Source organism: Diabrotica virgifera, chromosome 4, assembly GCF_917563875.1.
Source record: "Diabrotica virgifera virgifera chromosome 4, PGI_DIABVI_V3a".
In the NCBI taxonomy this organism is placed as follows: domain Eukaryota; kingdom Metazoa; phylum Arthropoda; class Insecta; order Coleoptera; family Chrysomelidae; genus Diabrotica; species Diabrotica virgifera.
The window spans coordinates 134905161-134920576 of NC_065446.1; the positions used below are offsets into that span (position 1 = coordinate 134905161).

Genomic DNA, 15416 nt, shown 5'->3' on the forward strand with positions numbered 1-15416 from the left:
GGAGTTTGATGTCGTTTTATTTTATTTTTCAACACTCGCAAAACTTTTGACAAGCATTGGCTTTTTGAAACTTTTTGACTTTTTGACATCTATCAAATCCGTACGGCACTGCAATTTTACAGTATTACAATATAAAAATTAAGGTGTAAACTATTCCGTGATCGTAACTGTACATTAAACGAAACCAAATAAAAATATTTCTGACAAGTAATGATGCCGAGCTTCTCACTATGCAAGAAATATGGCCAGGATGAAAAGTCACATTTTAATGTTTGACAGTGCTCTGACGTCAGAAATCTTGACTGACGTAAGTGTGTGTTTGTAGTAAAAAGGGTATATTTACTTAGTTCCATGATACGCCAAAAAATATTATCGATAAATGAATATTAGTAGAAGAAGCAAAATTGTATAAATAATTTTATAAATATTTTCACCTTATAAAACATTTTTATTGTAGGTAAACTCCTAATAATTATTAATTATCAACACATAAGTGCATTACTCCGAATTTTCAAGCATATCTCTCTTATCACAAATTATACTTCTTCGTTATCGGAAATATAAAAACGAAACATATTTTTTAAATCAAGTAGTTAATTGTATCGTTTCACAATTGCCGTTTGAGTTACACAATGGCAGAAAACGGTATGAGTATTGATCTCAATCAAGTAGTACAAACGGCTCTCTCTGATTTTGAGAACGTGCAGTTGGTATCGGAGAAAAACGACAAAGAAGACGACCGTCAAGTGCTAGCTGACGTGAAGACAAGTGGCGAAAATTTAAATCTGGTGATCAAACTAGGAAAGGGTGTAAATGTAGCGGAGGGCTTCCAAAGGGAAGCTTACGTATTAAACAGAGTTACTCCCCTATTTAAGGATATACAAAAGTACTTGAGGATAAAGAATCCAGTGCAAGAGTTTCAAAAATGCTACAAAGTCTTCAACCAGGAAGGTACAGAAATTATCGTATTAGATGATATTGAAAAAAGAGGATTCGAAGCTGTGTCTGGTGATTTGAGTGAGCACAATTTCAAACTAATACTAAATACAATTGCCAAATTTCATGCTCTATCTTTCGCCTTGCGTCATATTCACAAAGAAAAGTTCGATGAAGTACTCTCCAACTGCCAAGTCGTTACGAAGACTATGTTAGCAGAAGTGGCTCAATTCTTTGATGCTCGACTTGAGAAATTGAAGTTCAGTCTTAAGCTCCGTATGAGGTTAGATCTGTTAAAGAATTTTGAAGATGCGTTAGAAAATTTTAACGGAAGAAGTATCATTGATATTCTAAATCAAAGTGTCGAGCATTCTGTTTTAGTTCATGGAGATTACCATCAGAACAACACTTTGTTGAAGTTTGCGGTAAGTAAAATTATAAAGTCAACTGCTAATACTTCTATAAACATATAGTACCTAGTTACAGTGTTTGTGTGTTTGCAAGAAATGATAACCACGATAAATAAAGGGTCCGTGTAATTGATGAGTATGTTCAAGATAGGAATAGGAAATAAGAGGTACATAATATTTTTCCAGAAAATGTTTACAGAAAATTATTATTCAATATTAACAATTTTCATACTCGTATACACCAACGAACAAACTAGATTTTACAACTTATTGTTACTTAAATTCACATTTAAAACCGTTGTCTAACTTAACTCAAAAACATCATTGGATATTTCTTCTAGGGAAGGTAGTGGAGTCAATGGAGCTTTTACTTACGGACAAAATCAAACAAGATACAGCTTTTGATAATTTGATTCAGAAATGTACCTATAATAAACAACATATCAAAAAGTTCTGCTTCAAAAGTTGGTGCTTTATTTTTTATTAAACAAATGAACAGCAAAATTAGTTCTTTTTTAAATACTTACGAAAATATAAACTTCAGAAAAACACTGACCTTACCATTGAAAAGTAGAAAATTTTACACAAATAGTAATTTACGTAACAAGTTCTGAAAGTGATCGTTTACGAGACGAGTAGGAAGTTTCCAGGCCGAGCCGTAGGCGAGTCCTGGAATCCTGCGAGTCTCGTAAAATCACTTTTGAATCGTGTTACGTACAATATTTTTTCTTCAGCAGTTTTGCTTGTTAAAAAGAATATATGGATAAACTTTACTTATGAACTTTTATTAAACACTTTAAAGTTATTCTCGTGAATTCAACATTAGAAAAATCTACTTATGAATATTAATAACACAATAATAACAATTATTTACATTGATACTTAATTTCCCCAATCTCATCTGGAATCATTCCGGCTTCACTTGTACTGCTGACTTCCATTTGTTTGAATTGAAAAACGAAAAATTGAGTGAAAACCAACGAACTGTCAACACGGATGGAATGGCCCTGTCCCATTCAAACACTGAAGCGAGATTGGCGCCAACATACAAGAGAGAGGTACTAGAGAGACAGATAATTTTTCAGGTAAAATTTGCTATAACTACCACCAGAGTTGCCAGATGTGATTTTGTAAAACCCCTAGTTAGAAACTGAAATTCCTTCAAATCACCCAAATTTAAATTTTTGCCGCATTTTAATAAATTATTAGTCAAGTGTAGAGAACAGTAAACCAAAATTATACTACTTATCAACAGAGGGCCCTGAAAATAATTCATGTCCTATCTTTTTCGATTATATGAGAGTATAATATATAGTTCAATGTGTACATTCGCAAATTTAATTTCCCATGACCCCTTAAAATCTTCCATAATTTTCCCCCCAAAAAATCTTTCAACCATTTCTGCTTGGAGAAGTTCCCCTATACGCTTTCAAATTAACCCAAAATTGTGGGAAAATACCCCAATCTGGCAACCCTGACGTACCTGAGCACTATTTATCAATTTGTTTGTTTATGAAAGATGGCGATTATCTTCCCTCCTTTACCTGATTATCTTCTATCTCATCCTGGCCCCATTAAACTAACTTCATGGCGATTCCATCAGTATTGACAGTTCATTGGCGAAAACACACACGAATCTTAAATGACAAGCGTTGTCATAATAAAATACAAAGTTGATGTTATTGTCAAAGCCGTTACCTAGCTACCCAAAATCGTCCCGAAAGTAGTTACTTTCGGTACAAGTTGTGTAAAATGGTAGGTAATTTCGATTTAATAAATCATACCGAAAGTTTTATTTTCGCGACAGCTGCAGAAAAAAATTATATATATATAAATTTTTTTCTAAAGTTAAATCTATAGCTTTTACATTTTTTTAGTGATAACGCTCGAGTCACCCCTCTCACAAACATTGGCGCACTGTACGGCGGCGTTCGTCGGAGCGCGCGTTCGTCTTAACGTAACATATCTTTTTAATGAACTTATCAAATTAAAAAAAAAGACTAAGTTTTCACTCTAATGGCATATAAAACAACATAATGCCGTTCTACATCCCACCAGAATGAAAACAATGGGAACCTTCTCTGGTTACACCTCCGAGGCTTCTACAATTTGCAAGCCATGCGGATGCTGAGACTAAGGAAGATGAGGGAATTCTACAATTTACAATTCACGTCCCATCTGCTCAGCGCGGTAAAGTTCCAACGAGAATGGTTCCCTTCATACTCCACACAGAGTAAATGTAAATCAAAAATGAATAACCATTTTCAATTTCGTTGCAAAACGAAAACACAGCCGAACCATATTCTAGTCCAATCAGAGAGTGCTGCAAGCACCCCTACCGGTTTCGAAACTTATTAGTCTCTCATCAGGAGGCACATATGCTGCTCTCCCTGATCCACCCAAAACAAACCCCAGCGTGCAGCCCCGGATTGCAACGAACGAATTTTGCCTCCTGATGAGAGACTAATAAGTTTCGAAACCGGTAGGGGTGCTTGCAGCACTCTCTGATTGGACTAGAATATGGTTCGGCTGTGTTTTCGTTTTGCAACGAAATTGAAAATGGTTATTCATTTTTTTATCAAATTAAATTCGAGAAATAGGAAATTAAAGAACATTTAAAGTTATTTTATATTTATATTACAAAGAAAAAAATATGTGCATAAGTACAGTCTAAGCAGAAAATGTTACGTACATGAATTTTGTTTATGAAATGATCAACTTCTTTTTGAGAAAATTAAGAAAAATAAAAATATGTAATACGGAAACCGAAAAATATGAATTAAAAAAAGTTTATAAAAAGTTATAAAAACTTTTATCTGTACAACTTACCTAAACTACATTATTTAATAACAAGCTTAAAAAATAATAAATGTAAAAAAATCTTTTTTGAACTTTTATACCGTATGTTTTCGTAACTTGAAACCTATAGAAAATGTTCTATTATCAACCTTACAAAAAAAGTTATTCTTCATAAAATGTTTTGCATGCTATAAAATGTACAAATGTCAGATATTTAATTTTGTCAATTTTATACGAGGTATGTTTAAAAATATTAATTTCACTCAAGAGTAAAATAATTTTATATTTCACAATATTAAAACATGTTTTTAAAAAAAGTGGTACGAAATTAAAAACTATGTTTCAACCATTAATTAGTATTTCTTCACTTTGAGATAGTAATGCTTCCTCAAATATGGCTTCACTATTACATTAAGTAGTAATGGACATATAATACTAGGGTCGTTCGTAAAAAAAGATTACCGCACCCGCTGAGATAGAATGCGGCGTGCTGGGAGAAGTCTGGCAACATTGCCTTACACATCAACTCTTTCTCTCTCTTACCGCACCACTTTCACCTCGCTGCATTGCTCAGTGTCGGCCTAGCAGCCTTCGAATGTAACGGTCGCGTTCGCTGTTACCGCTAATGCCATTTGTAAAAAACGTTACCTATGCTGATGAGAAATAGTACAACGTGCTGGGAGAAATCTAGCAACACTGCATTACACATCAAGTCTCCCTCTCTTTTATCCTATCACATTCCTATCCTATCACATATATGTACAAAGTGCATACCTGTTCAACATGTTCGCAAATGCTGTAGAGAATTCAGTGAACGCCTTCACTTGATATGCGCTTTTACCCATAAACTTCGATTAACTGTCGATGAATGTCAATAGGTCTGCCCTAGGTCTTAAGGCCTGTTGAGCTTAATAAATAAATAAAATGTCAATAGGTAAAATCCATTTTGCATTTAAAAAAGGTATCACAGCATGAATTTTACATTGGCGGTAACAGCGACCAAGACCTCCATCTTCGAAAGCTGCTAGGCCGACACTGAGCAATGCAGCGTGGTGAAACGGATGTGGTAAGAGAGATGAAGGTTTTATGTGTAATTTCGTGTTGCCAGCACGTCGCATTATTTTTCAGCAGCATAGAGAACTTTATTTTACAAATGGGCCTCGTACATTTCTGCCTAACACCTTTTCTGATTTTAATTGCCAGAGTGTGTTCGTTATCTCTATTACAATTTGTGCTCTTTGATTCCAGTAAAGGTTTGTTATTATTCGTAAGTCCCTTTTGCCTATATTTTTTGTCTTTAGAATTTGGACTTATTTTTCATGCCTTACTATGTCGAATGCTTTTTCAAAATCAACGTAACAAACGTACACACGCACATTCATATCCCTGCATGTTTGACTTATCATATTAATAGCAAATAACACCTCTCTGGTTCCTAGTCCTTTTCTGAACCCAAACTGACTATCATATTATATTCCTTCTTTCAGTTTTTTATTATTTGTACAAACATGTATTATTTTCAAAAGTAATTTTAGAACATGAATTATTATGATATTGTTCTGTATTCAGTACAATCTTTAGCATTTGTATTTTTAGGGATATTACAGAAGGAGGAGAGAGAGAAATTACCATTGTTTCGGTATGTGTCCTCTTTTAATATCCTTAAAACCATATCATCTTCTACTTGTACTTCCATCTGCTTTGTTCTATTGCCTCTCAACAATTCATTTCTATATTCTTTCCATCTCTTAAATTTTTCGTTTGTATTCAACACAAGTTTCCCATTTGTATCTTTCAGTATTCCCGATTATCTTTTTATGATGTTGGGACTTAATTCTTTAATGTATTTATGTATGTTTAAACTACACTCGGGTGCAAAATTAACCGGACACCTTAAAAATGGGTAATTTTTGATGTCTCGCAATTCCTAAACCTGTTGTCCGATTTAAGTGATTTTTTAATATGTTAGAGCCTTATTCTTTAACAATGCCGTTTTAATAATATTGTTGCTAAACAGGTAAATTTTCATTGTATACGAGGTGTACCAATGAAACTGTGTTTTTTTCTTAAACTTCGCATCACCCTGTGGAATATTCTAGCATTTACAAAATACTGAAATTGTAATCTAACTACAGCCTCATGTTTTCCAAACATTTTGCTTTTTGTTCATTCGCGTACATTGGACCATAAAAAAGTTAGGTACTTTAACAACTAGCCATGTTTTTTATCAATACAGGGTCTTTTTAAATAAGTATGGCAACCTTTAAAGGCTAATTCTGCATGAAAAAATAATGACAGTTTGCTTTATAAACGGTATGTCCGCAAATGCTTCGTTTCTGAGATAGGGGGTGTCGAAATTTTTCTTACAAACTGATGATTTATTTATTGCTTTAAAACCGGTTGAGATATGCAAATGAAATTTGGTGGGTTTTAAGACGTAAATATTGCACATTTTTTGACATACAACTAAGAATTTAATATTCACCATTGGCGCGCATACGGGTAATATGACAGCTCATATTACCCGTATGCGCGCCAATGGTGAATATTAAATTCTAACTTGTATGTCAAAAGTTGTATAATAACTACGTCTTAAAACCCACCAAATTTCATTTGCATATCTCAACCGGTTTTAAAGCAATAAATAAATCGTCAGTTTATAACAAAAATTTCAACACCCTCTATCTTAGAAATTAAGCATTTGCGGACATAGGTTTATAAAGCAAACTGTCATTATTTTTTCATGTAGAATAACTCCATAAAGTTTGCCATGCTTATTTAAAAACATACTGTTTTGATAAAAAACATGGCTAACTGTTAAAGTACCCAACTTTTTAACGGTCCAACATAAGGGAAAGACTCAAAAAACAGAATGTTGAGAAAACATGAGACTATATTTGGGTTTAAATTTGAGTATTTTGTAAATGTTAGAATACTCCACAAGGCGATGCGAAATTTTAGAAAACAACACAGCTTCATTGGTACACCCGGTATACAATGAAAATTTACCTGTTTAGCAACAATATTATTGGAACGATATTGTTGAAGAATAAGGCTATATTATAAAATATATTAAAAAACATATTAAAAAATCACTTAAATCGGACAGCAGGTTTAGGAATTGCGAGACATCAAAAATTACCCATTTTTAAGGTGTCCGGTTAATTTTGCACCCGAGTGTATCATGTCTTTTCTGGAATTCTTCTATTTCTGCGCATTGTTCTTTTAACCATTGTGCTTTCGCCTGCTTAATTTTGTATTTTGTTTATTTATCCACATTTATTATCTTTAGCAGATTGGAGAGCAAAAAGTCCCAAACAATATGATTCACTAATGGATCTAATACTGCTTATGGTACTAGATCAGCCTGGTACAATCACAAATTTTAATCAAATCCATATATAAAAACACTATAAGGTCTGTGAGAACATACCCCGGAACTGACATAAATTCTGATCATAATCCATTAGTAGGCGTAATGGAGATAAAACTGAAAAAGATCCAAAAACAAACAAATATACCACGATTTGATGTCTCAAATATAAAAGAAGATCCTGTACGTCAGAGGTTAAAACAAGAAATAAATGATAACTTAAAGAAAATCAAACAAGACGTGATAAAACAACAGATGTTAGTGACAAATGGAACATGATACAAGAAACGTTAGTAGAGGCAGGAAAGAAGATATTACCCACAAAAATAATAAAAAAACAGAGATGAATGACTTCAGAAATCCTAGAGCTAATGGAGGAAAGAAGGAAACATAAAGGCAGGAGTAAGGAAAAATACAAGGAAGTAGAGAGATTAATAGGAAAGAAAATAAAAGAGGCCAAATCCACCTGGCTTTCAAATCAATGTAGTGAAATAGAAGAATATTCTAAAAAGTATGATAGCTTTAACATGCACAAGAAAATAAAGGAAATCACAAATACACAGCGAAAAAAGAAAGATGGCCTTCTTAAAGACAAATGGAAAAATTATTATAGAAGTCACGGAGAAATTAAAAATTTGGAAGGCATACATAACAGATCTGTTTGAGGATAATAGACAAAAACCGGAAGAAATCGACAGCGAAAGGGGACCAGAGATTATAATGGAGGAAATCGAACAAGCAATACGAAACGCAAAAAACGGAAAAACTGTAGGTCCAGACAAAATACCTGCGGAATTACTGAAATGTCTAGACGATGAAACTCTACCTGTACTACTGGATCTGTTTAATGAAGTATATAAAAGCGGAAAAATCCCTTAGGAATGTTTGGTGTCCACCTTTGTAACAATACCAAAAACAATATATTCCAAAGATTGTTCGGACTATAGGACAATATCATTAATAAGCCATACCCTCAAAATATTTCTAAAGGTGATATGATTCATGGACACAGAAAGCTAGAATATGATATGGATGATACCGAATTTGGGTTCGGCAAAGGACTTGGAACAAGAGAGGCATTGTCTGCGTTTAATGTCCTCTCTCAAAGATGCTTAGATATGAACCTGGATATTTATTCCTGTTTCATCGACTTCGGAAAAGCATTCGACAGGGTCCGAGATGAAAAACTAATAGAATTATTGAAAAACAGAGATATAGACAGACGAGATTTACGAATTATCATAAATCTGTATTGGAATCAAAAGGCCAATATAAAGATACAACAACAAGAATCCGAGAATATTGATATAAAGAGAGGGGTAAGACAGGGTTGTGTTCTGTCGCCGCTACAGTTTAACCTATACGGTGATGCCATATTTCAGCAAGCGATAGCGGAGCTAAGTGATGGAATTTCTATAAACGGAAGAATAGTAAATAACATAAGATTCGCTGATGACACCGTTATAATGGCAGAAACCCTGGAATCGCTACAAGAATTGCTTAATAGAATTAACGATTATTGCATTGGATACGGACTAAAAATAAACAAGAAAAAAACTAAATTTATGATCGTCTCTAAAACAGAACATGGAAATGAAAGGTTAATGATAGAGCAAACCCAAATAGAAAAAGTAAAGACGTAAATTTAATAAAACCCAAATAAAAATAAGTAAATTTGGGAACCTGGGTCGATGACAAAAATGACCAAAGTAAAGAAATTAAAGTCCGAATTGAAACTGCATGGCAAGCATTTATAAAAATTAAGACACTGCACTGCTTACAAACAAAGACCTTTAGTTGCCTCTCAGATTGAGGGCTCTAAGATGCTACATATTTTCTATATTGCTATACGGAATGTAAGCTTGGAAATTGAAGAGACAACACATAAGAAGAATAGAAGCGTTCGAAATGTGGTGTTACAGAAGAATATTGAAAATTCAGTGTGATCAAAGGATTACCAATGTTGAAGTGATACGACGTTTAAATAAGGGGTTAGAAATTATAAAGAGTATAAGAACTAGAAAACTGGAATATTTAGCTCACATTACCAGAGGAGAAAAATACGAGTTGCTGAGAATTATTATGCAAGGAAGAATCCAAGGAAGAAGAAGCATAGGAAGAAGACGCCTCTCCTGGCTGAGGAACCTTAGAGAATGGTTAAACTGTAGTTTATTACAACTGTTCAGAGCAGCAGCCAACAAAGTGACCATATCCATTATGATATCCAACCTCCGATAGGAGAGGGAACTTTAAGAAGAAGGTACAAATCTTACAGATTAGTTAATGTATAGTCTTTGAGGAATAAGCTTTTCTTTTGGTGGCCTGCATTGATGAAATCCTGAAAGGACGCACCAAAGCAAAAAGAATAAATATCTACACACATGACCCAGCGCATATTCTGGCTGTAACGAAAACGATCACCGATCATACCAAATCCAAACTTATGAGGAACTCCAAAGATCTCCTCAACAAGCTCTCAAAAGATACTAAAGTGTATTTAATATGGGTGCCGGGTCAAGAAGGGGTAGATGCAACTGAAATAGCAGATTAGATTGCAGAAGAAAAGAAACCAGAGAACCCTTTGTAGGCCCAGAACCATTTTGTGATATCAACAAAAGTGCTGCAAGAAACCAGCTTCCGAAGTGGCTGATAAGTATCATCAAAAATCAATTTGGAGCTCCTTAATAACAAATGCACATCAAGGAACTAATCAAGAATATTGATAAAACTCTCAAACAATTTGATGAATCTCAGTAAAAGATAAACTGTTCATCTTCAAAGGCTGTTCAACTCATATTTTAAAAAGCCTTGGTGAGACGCAAACCCCTATTTTAGTCCTTTATATTTTCTGAGAGTTTATTCGTATTTTTACTGGAGCTCTTTCTATATTATGATACAGTTATTTAGTTGACTTTAACATCTAGTATTTTGGTTGTCTGTGATAAAAATATATCAAGCCTAAAAATGCTTATCGTATAAAGTATACCCCCGTTAAGGTAGGCAATATTCTCTCATTCCCAGAATTCAATTTTGTGATATTAAAAATATGACTTAACACAGTTTTAACCCTTCCCACTTCCCCCTGCCCCCTCGACCAAAAATAGTTGTGGCTTTTAAAACAAATGTTGAGTGTACATGCATAACCTCAAAACGCATGCTGTTTTGAAAAAAGCATGCAACTTCTTTTTTTGAGATGGCTGCAATTTATTTCAAATTTTTCCGTAAGGTAAAACTTTTTCAAAAATTCGCATATCTGTTTTTTTGTAATATTTGGGGATTTTACCCATTGTATAGACTTCAAAATAGATCAAATCAGGATTGTTTGGTAGGTTATATATAATTTGGAGTAACTGAGTTCTTTAAGACATTCAAAAATGATCGAAACATGTTCAAACCCAAAAAAAAAAACATAAAAAACCTCCCATATTTTTGGGAGATTTGAACGTGTGTCTTCTATTTTTGAATGTCTTAAAGAACTTCCTCATCATCATCATCCAGCCTTTTGCGCCCACTGCTGGACATAGGCCTCCCTCATTTTTGTCCATTGTGATCTATTTTGAGCACTTTGCATCCAATTTCTAGACATTTTCTTGAGATCGTCAGTCCAAGGAGTAGGTGGTCTTCCTCTAAAGGACTTAAAGGACTTACATAGTTCAAATTATATACAACCTAAACAATCGTGACGTATCTATTTGAAGGCTATAAAATGGGGGAAATTACCAAAAACCCTAAAAACCTGGTTTCGGGTTTTTTAAATATGGCGCATCTTTCGGAAAAATCTGAAAAAATAAAAAATATAGTGTGATATAATACACAAAATAAAACAGACCGGTAGCCATCTTCAAATAAAAAGTTATACGCTTTTTTTCGGAAAAAATTCATTTTGAGGTTATGTTCACTCAAACTACCAGTCTATAAAAAGTAATGTTTTGCAAAAGCCTCAACAATGCGTGTGATTTTTTTTAATTATTAAATTGATTGCATCTAAAAAAATACAAACGAAAAAATGACATTTTGCAGGCGGGAGAGGAGGAAAGAGGATGGAGGGTTAAAATGGCACTGAGTGTTATTTTTTAATCACATAGAACGTAAAAAAATTAAAAATTGTAGTTCTAAGAGTGAGGGCATTTTGCCTATCTCAACATGGACTACCCTTTATCATTATATAATAGGTAATTATTTATCTCTATACGAGTTAATAAAATTTTTCTAGTGAACAACTCAAAAAACTTATTAGGAAAATTTAACAGAAAAATTCATACAGCTACAGGTGTTTATTTAGTAAGGTTTGTAGTACTAAAATTATAATATATATCGATAAATTTATAGTTAATTGTTTCATAATGAGTTTTTATCTAGGATTTGTCAGTCACATTGGTTTTTTAGCTACTTGAGAATATTTTACTAGAAATCACAGCGTGAAGTATTTTATATTGAATGAATAAATAAAAAATTATAATACTGCTTATCACGAGACGTCAGCATTGGTAGATATACAAGTGTGTGTTATTAATATATGCATTTTTTATCTTTTTTATTTTTATCAATTGGAACAATAAGGTTCTCAGGTAGTCTGTCGTGCTTGAGACTTTTTTTATGTTTTTAAATTTCAATGCCACCTTCACATATTCATCGCATGCCTCCCAGAAAACGGTAGTTAGTGGCGCACACCCCCTATATTATGTGACATTATTAGTGGAATGCATAAAACGTAGTACATGCTGTTGCTTCAGCAAATAGTATCTACTTTGGAGCATTTTTTTTTACATGAAAGTATGTGCTTTTGTTGAGAAGAACATACTACACAACAGAAGTACCTAGTACTGACATGAGGTATCTACCAATCGTGATGGAACTAGTTTTACATGTGCTTGTGATTTGTGATCTCACATTTTTACGTACCTAATTATTAGAATAATTGTACATGAGTAAAAATGAGTGACTCAGATTCCGAACCGACAAAAGAATTACGCGAGGATAAAAATGAAAAATAAATTGTTATTTGTTAATCTTCTTGAGAATAATTAAATTTTATTTGATAAAAGAATGACTCTACAAATTAAGTATTTTCTTCTTAGTTTGTAGTTTTTTCTACGACACCTTGTTGTAACAAAAAAACACCCAGTTACGCCGAAGTCGTTCATCCACCAACTTCACTTAAACTGGACCAAATACTACTAAAATAGCAAATACTTCAAAAGCATAGTACATTCTTCTATGTATCTGGTAAATAGCAGCATATGCTACGGAGGAAAGTAAATGCTTTGTAAGTGTAGTAAATCCTTCAATAATGTAGTACATACTTGAAGCATTAGCAGATGATACGTTTTATGCATTCCACCCTATAGAATAGAATAGAATAGAAATATGCTTTATTGTCACTTAAAATTATACAATTTTATGGACAAAGCTTAACATAGATTCACGAAAAAGATATACATAACAATAACAAATACAATTTTATAAAATTAGATAAATCGTCAATAAAAAAAATATAAACAAGTTAAAAAAGTGAAGTAAAAAAACAAAAACCAATATATTGCAAAATTACTATAAATTGCAAAATTGAACATACAACATCATATAATAAAACACAAACAAAGGAACTAATAAGTTTAAGCTGCTGTATGTGACACCCAAATATAGATAAATACACTTTAGTTACTTGTACATTACTGTGATTTCTTAGTTAGTCATTAAGAAACTCTTCTACTGAATAATACGGTCTTTTTGTATGTATATGCGTAATTTTCGATTGTGTCAACTTGACTGAATTGAAAAATGGACCAAATCTAATATTAAACTTTAAGAAAAGACCAGTCAATCGATATAGCAACCATCCATTTTGGTCCGAGGGTGTGGATTTTACGGCCCTCCCCATTTGAGGTTTGGATTTTTGTTCTCGTCTCCAAAACTCCCAAAAATTTTGAAAATTTTTTGAAAATTTAAGTCCGATCTCTGCGGCTTCTGATAGTGTTGACTGACATTTTCAACAATTGTCTAATTTTGAAAACCGCTTATACCATTCAAAAGTTATCGAGCTCAGAAATTTTACTCATTTTCTATTTAAAAAGGGGAAAATGTTTGTGGGTATGTATGTGGGTATGTTTGTATGTGTGTGGAAAAGTTACACCGATCTAATGTTCTTCTATGTTTCAAGAAGGGATCAGCACCGATTCAGAACAAGTGTAGCTTGTGACTTTTGACCACTCATAAGAGAACTATACCACTGAGTAGGTTGCAGGTAGGTACAACAGGGCATATTTTTTGGGTGAATGTATCTCAGGTTCAAAGATAGACAGGAAAACCGTGAGTACACCCAATTGGTTGCTCTTAAGTTTGGATTTGAAATGGTGCCTAAGTCGTCAAGATCGGACATACACACAGCTCAGCACAGCCGAAAAACTAAAACATTTAACTTTAAGAATTTTGCCAATAACCGAGAATTTGTAGGAGGCCTCCAGACGCGTCTAACCACGGTTACCTCATATTTGGGAAAATTCGAGTTTTTAAATTATAGGCCTCGTAAATATGATCAAATCTATTTTCCGATGGTAAAACGGTGTTTTAAGCAGACTAATCCTATAATAAATTCAGATACCAAATTGACCATAGCTGTATCAGATACTATCATCCATCATCAAAATATCATCCATTAAACCAGCGGTGCTCAAATGGTCGATCGTGATCTACCGGTCGATTGCCAAAGTTTTTGAAATCGATCGCGATTCACGAAAAAAATACAAAAAATGTAAAATATGGGGACTGTGCTTACTCACCACATGCTCAACTTTACCACTTTTTAACAAATAGAAATGTGCAATAAAGTTTTTTCTTTTCTAACTTGTTTTTTTACTAGCAATCGATCGCTGGACACTTGCAGTTTATGTGGTAGATCCCACTCAGTTTAAGTCTGAGCACCACTGCATTAAACCATTATCACAGCATAATAAACGAAACCAGCAAGGACACTCCCTGATGCCGCCTTTGAAGTTGAAAAGTACAGGGTCGCCGTTTTTCGCGTAGTACATCTCAGTGGTGATGTGATGTGTTAGTTCATCAGTGTTGCCGATGTCACCAACTTTATTACTCGTGAGAGATTCTTTTTGAATAATTTCTGGAATTTATGCAAAAGATTAACAATACAATCGCCATTCATCGTCAATATTTTGTGTTATGTCCCAATTATTGACATAATTCTTACAGGCATACGTATAAAATTATGTTAAAAAATATTTAATATTATCACAATGTCATAAAAGTTAAGTAAATCTGATAATTATGTACAAATCGGCAACACTGTCGATTTTCTACATTGTCTGGTACTACGCACAAAATGGCCGACGATCTGCGCCGTAATAGTGCGCGAACTTTTCCCGCCTACTAGTGTGTCACTGCTGTTGCGTTTTCTATGCTGTGCCATTATCGCCGAAATAGTTAATAGTTTATAAAGTTATAGTAGTTACGACGCTAAACTGAATCGGACAATCTGAGTTCATTTTCCAGATATCGCAATATTTTTTTAAATTTATTCCGGATGAAAAAAAATCTAGTGTACATTCGATGGACACAAACAATTAGGTATATTGAAAAAATAAATATTGGGTTGGCTTTGATATGAACTTGTATTGCCCTATACCAAAATTTAATGTCTACTACTACGACTGTATCCCATACTAGTGCTAGTAGCTAGTAACTACTACCTAGCCCATTTGGGCGATAATGCCATTACATTCCAGTTCAGATATTTAATTTATAAAAAAACTCCTGATACAAGAATGAAAAACCGCTAATCGCCGTAAAAATGAGTGGCGCACACAATATTCCAGCTACAAAATAGTCGAGGAAATGAAGCATTTTGGCTCGCAATTTTTTCGTCCAGCATGGATTTACTTGAA

At 33.6% G+C, this 15416-nt stretch overlaps 1 protein-coding gene across 1 annotated transcript in view; it reads left to right on the plus strand.

Annotated features, from left to right (window-relative positions):
* Positions 1 to 564: 564 nt before the first annotated feature.
* LOC126883939 (uncharacterized) overlaps positions 565 to 15416 on the plus strand; it is a 42745-nt gene continuing 27893 nt past the window's right edge. Inside the window, exon 1 of the mRNA XM_050649712.1 lies at positions 565 to 1361. Within this exon, the coding sequence (XP_050505669.1) occupies positions 633 to 1361 (729 nt within the window). The 5' untranslated portion in view covers positions 565 to 632. The remainder of the gene's footprint in view (positions 1362 to 15416) is intronic.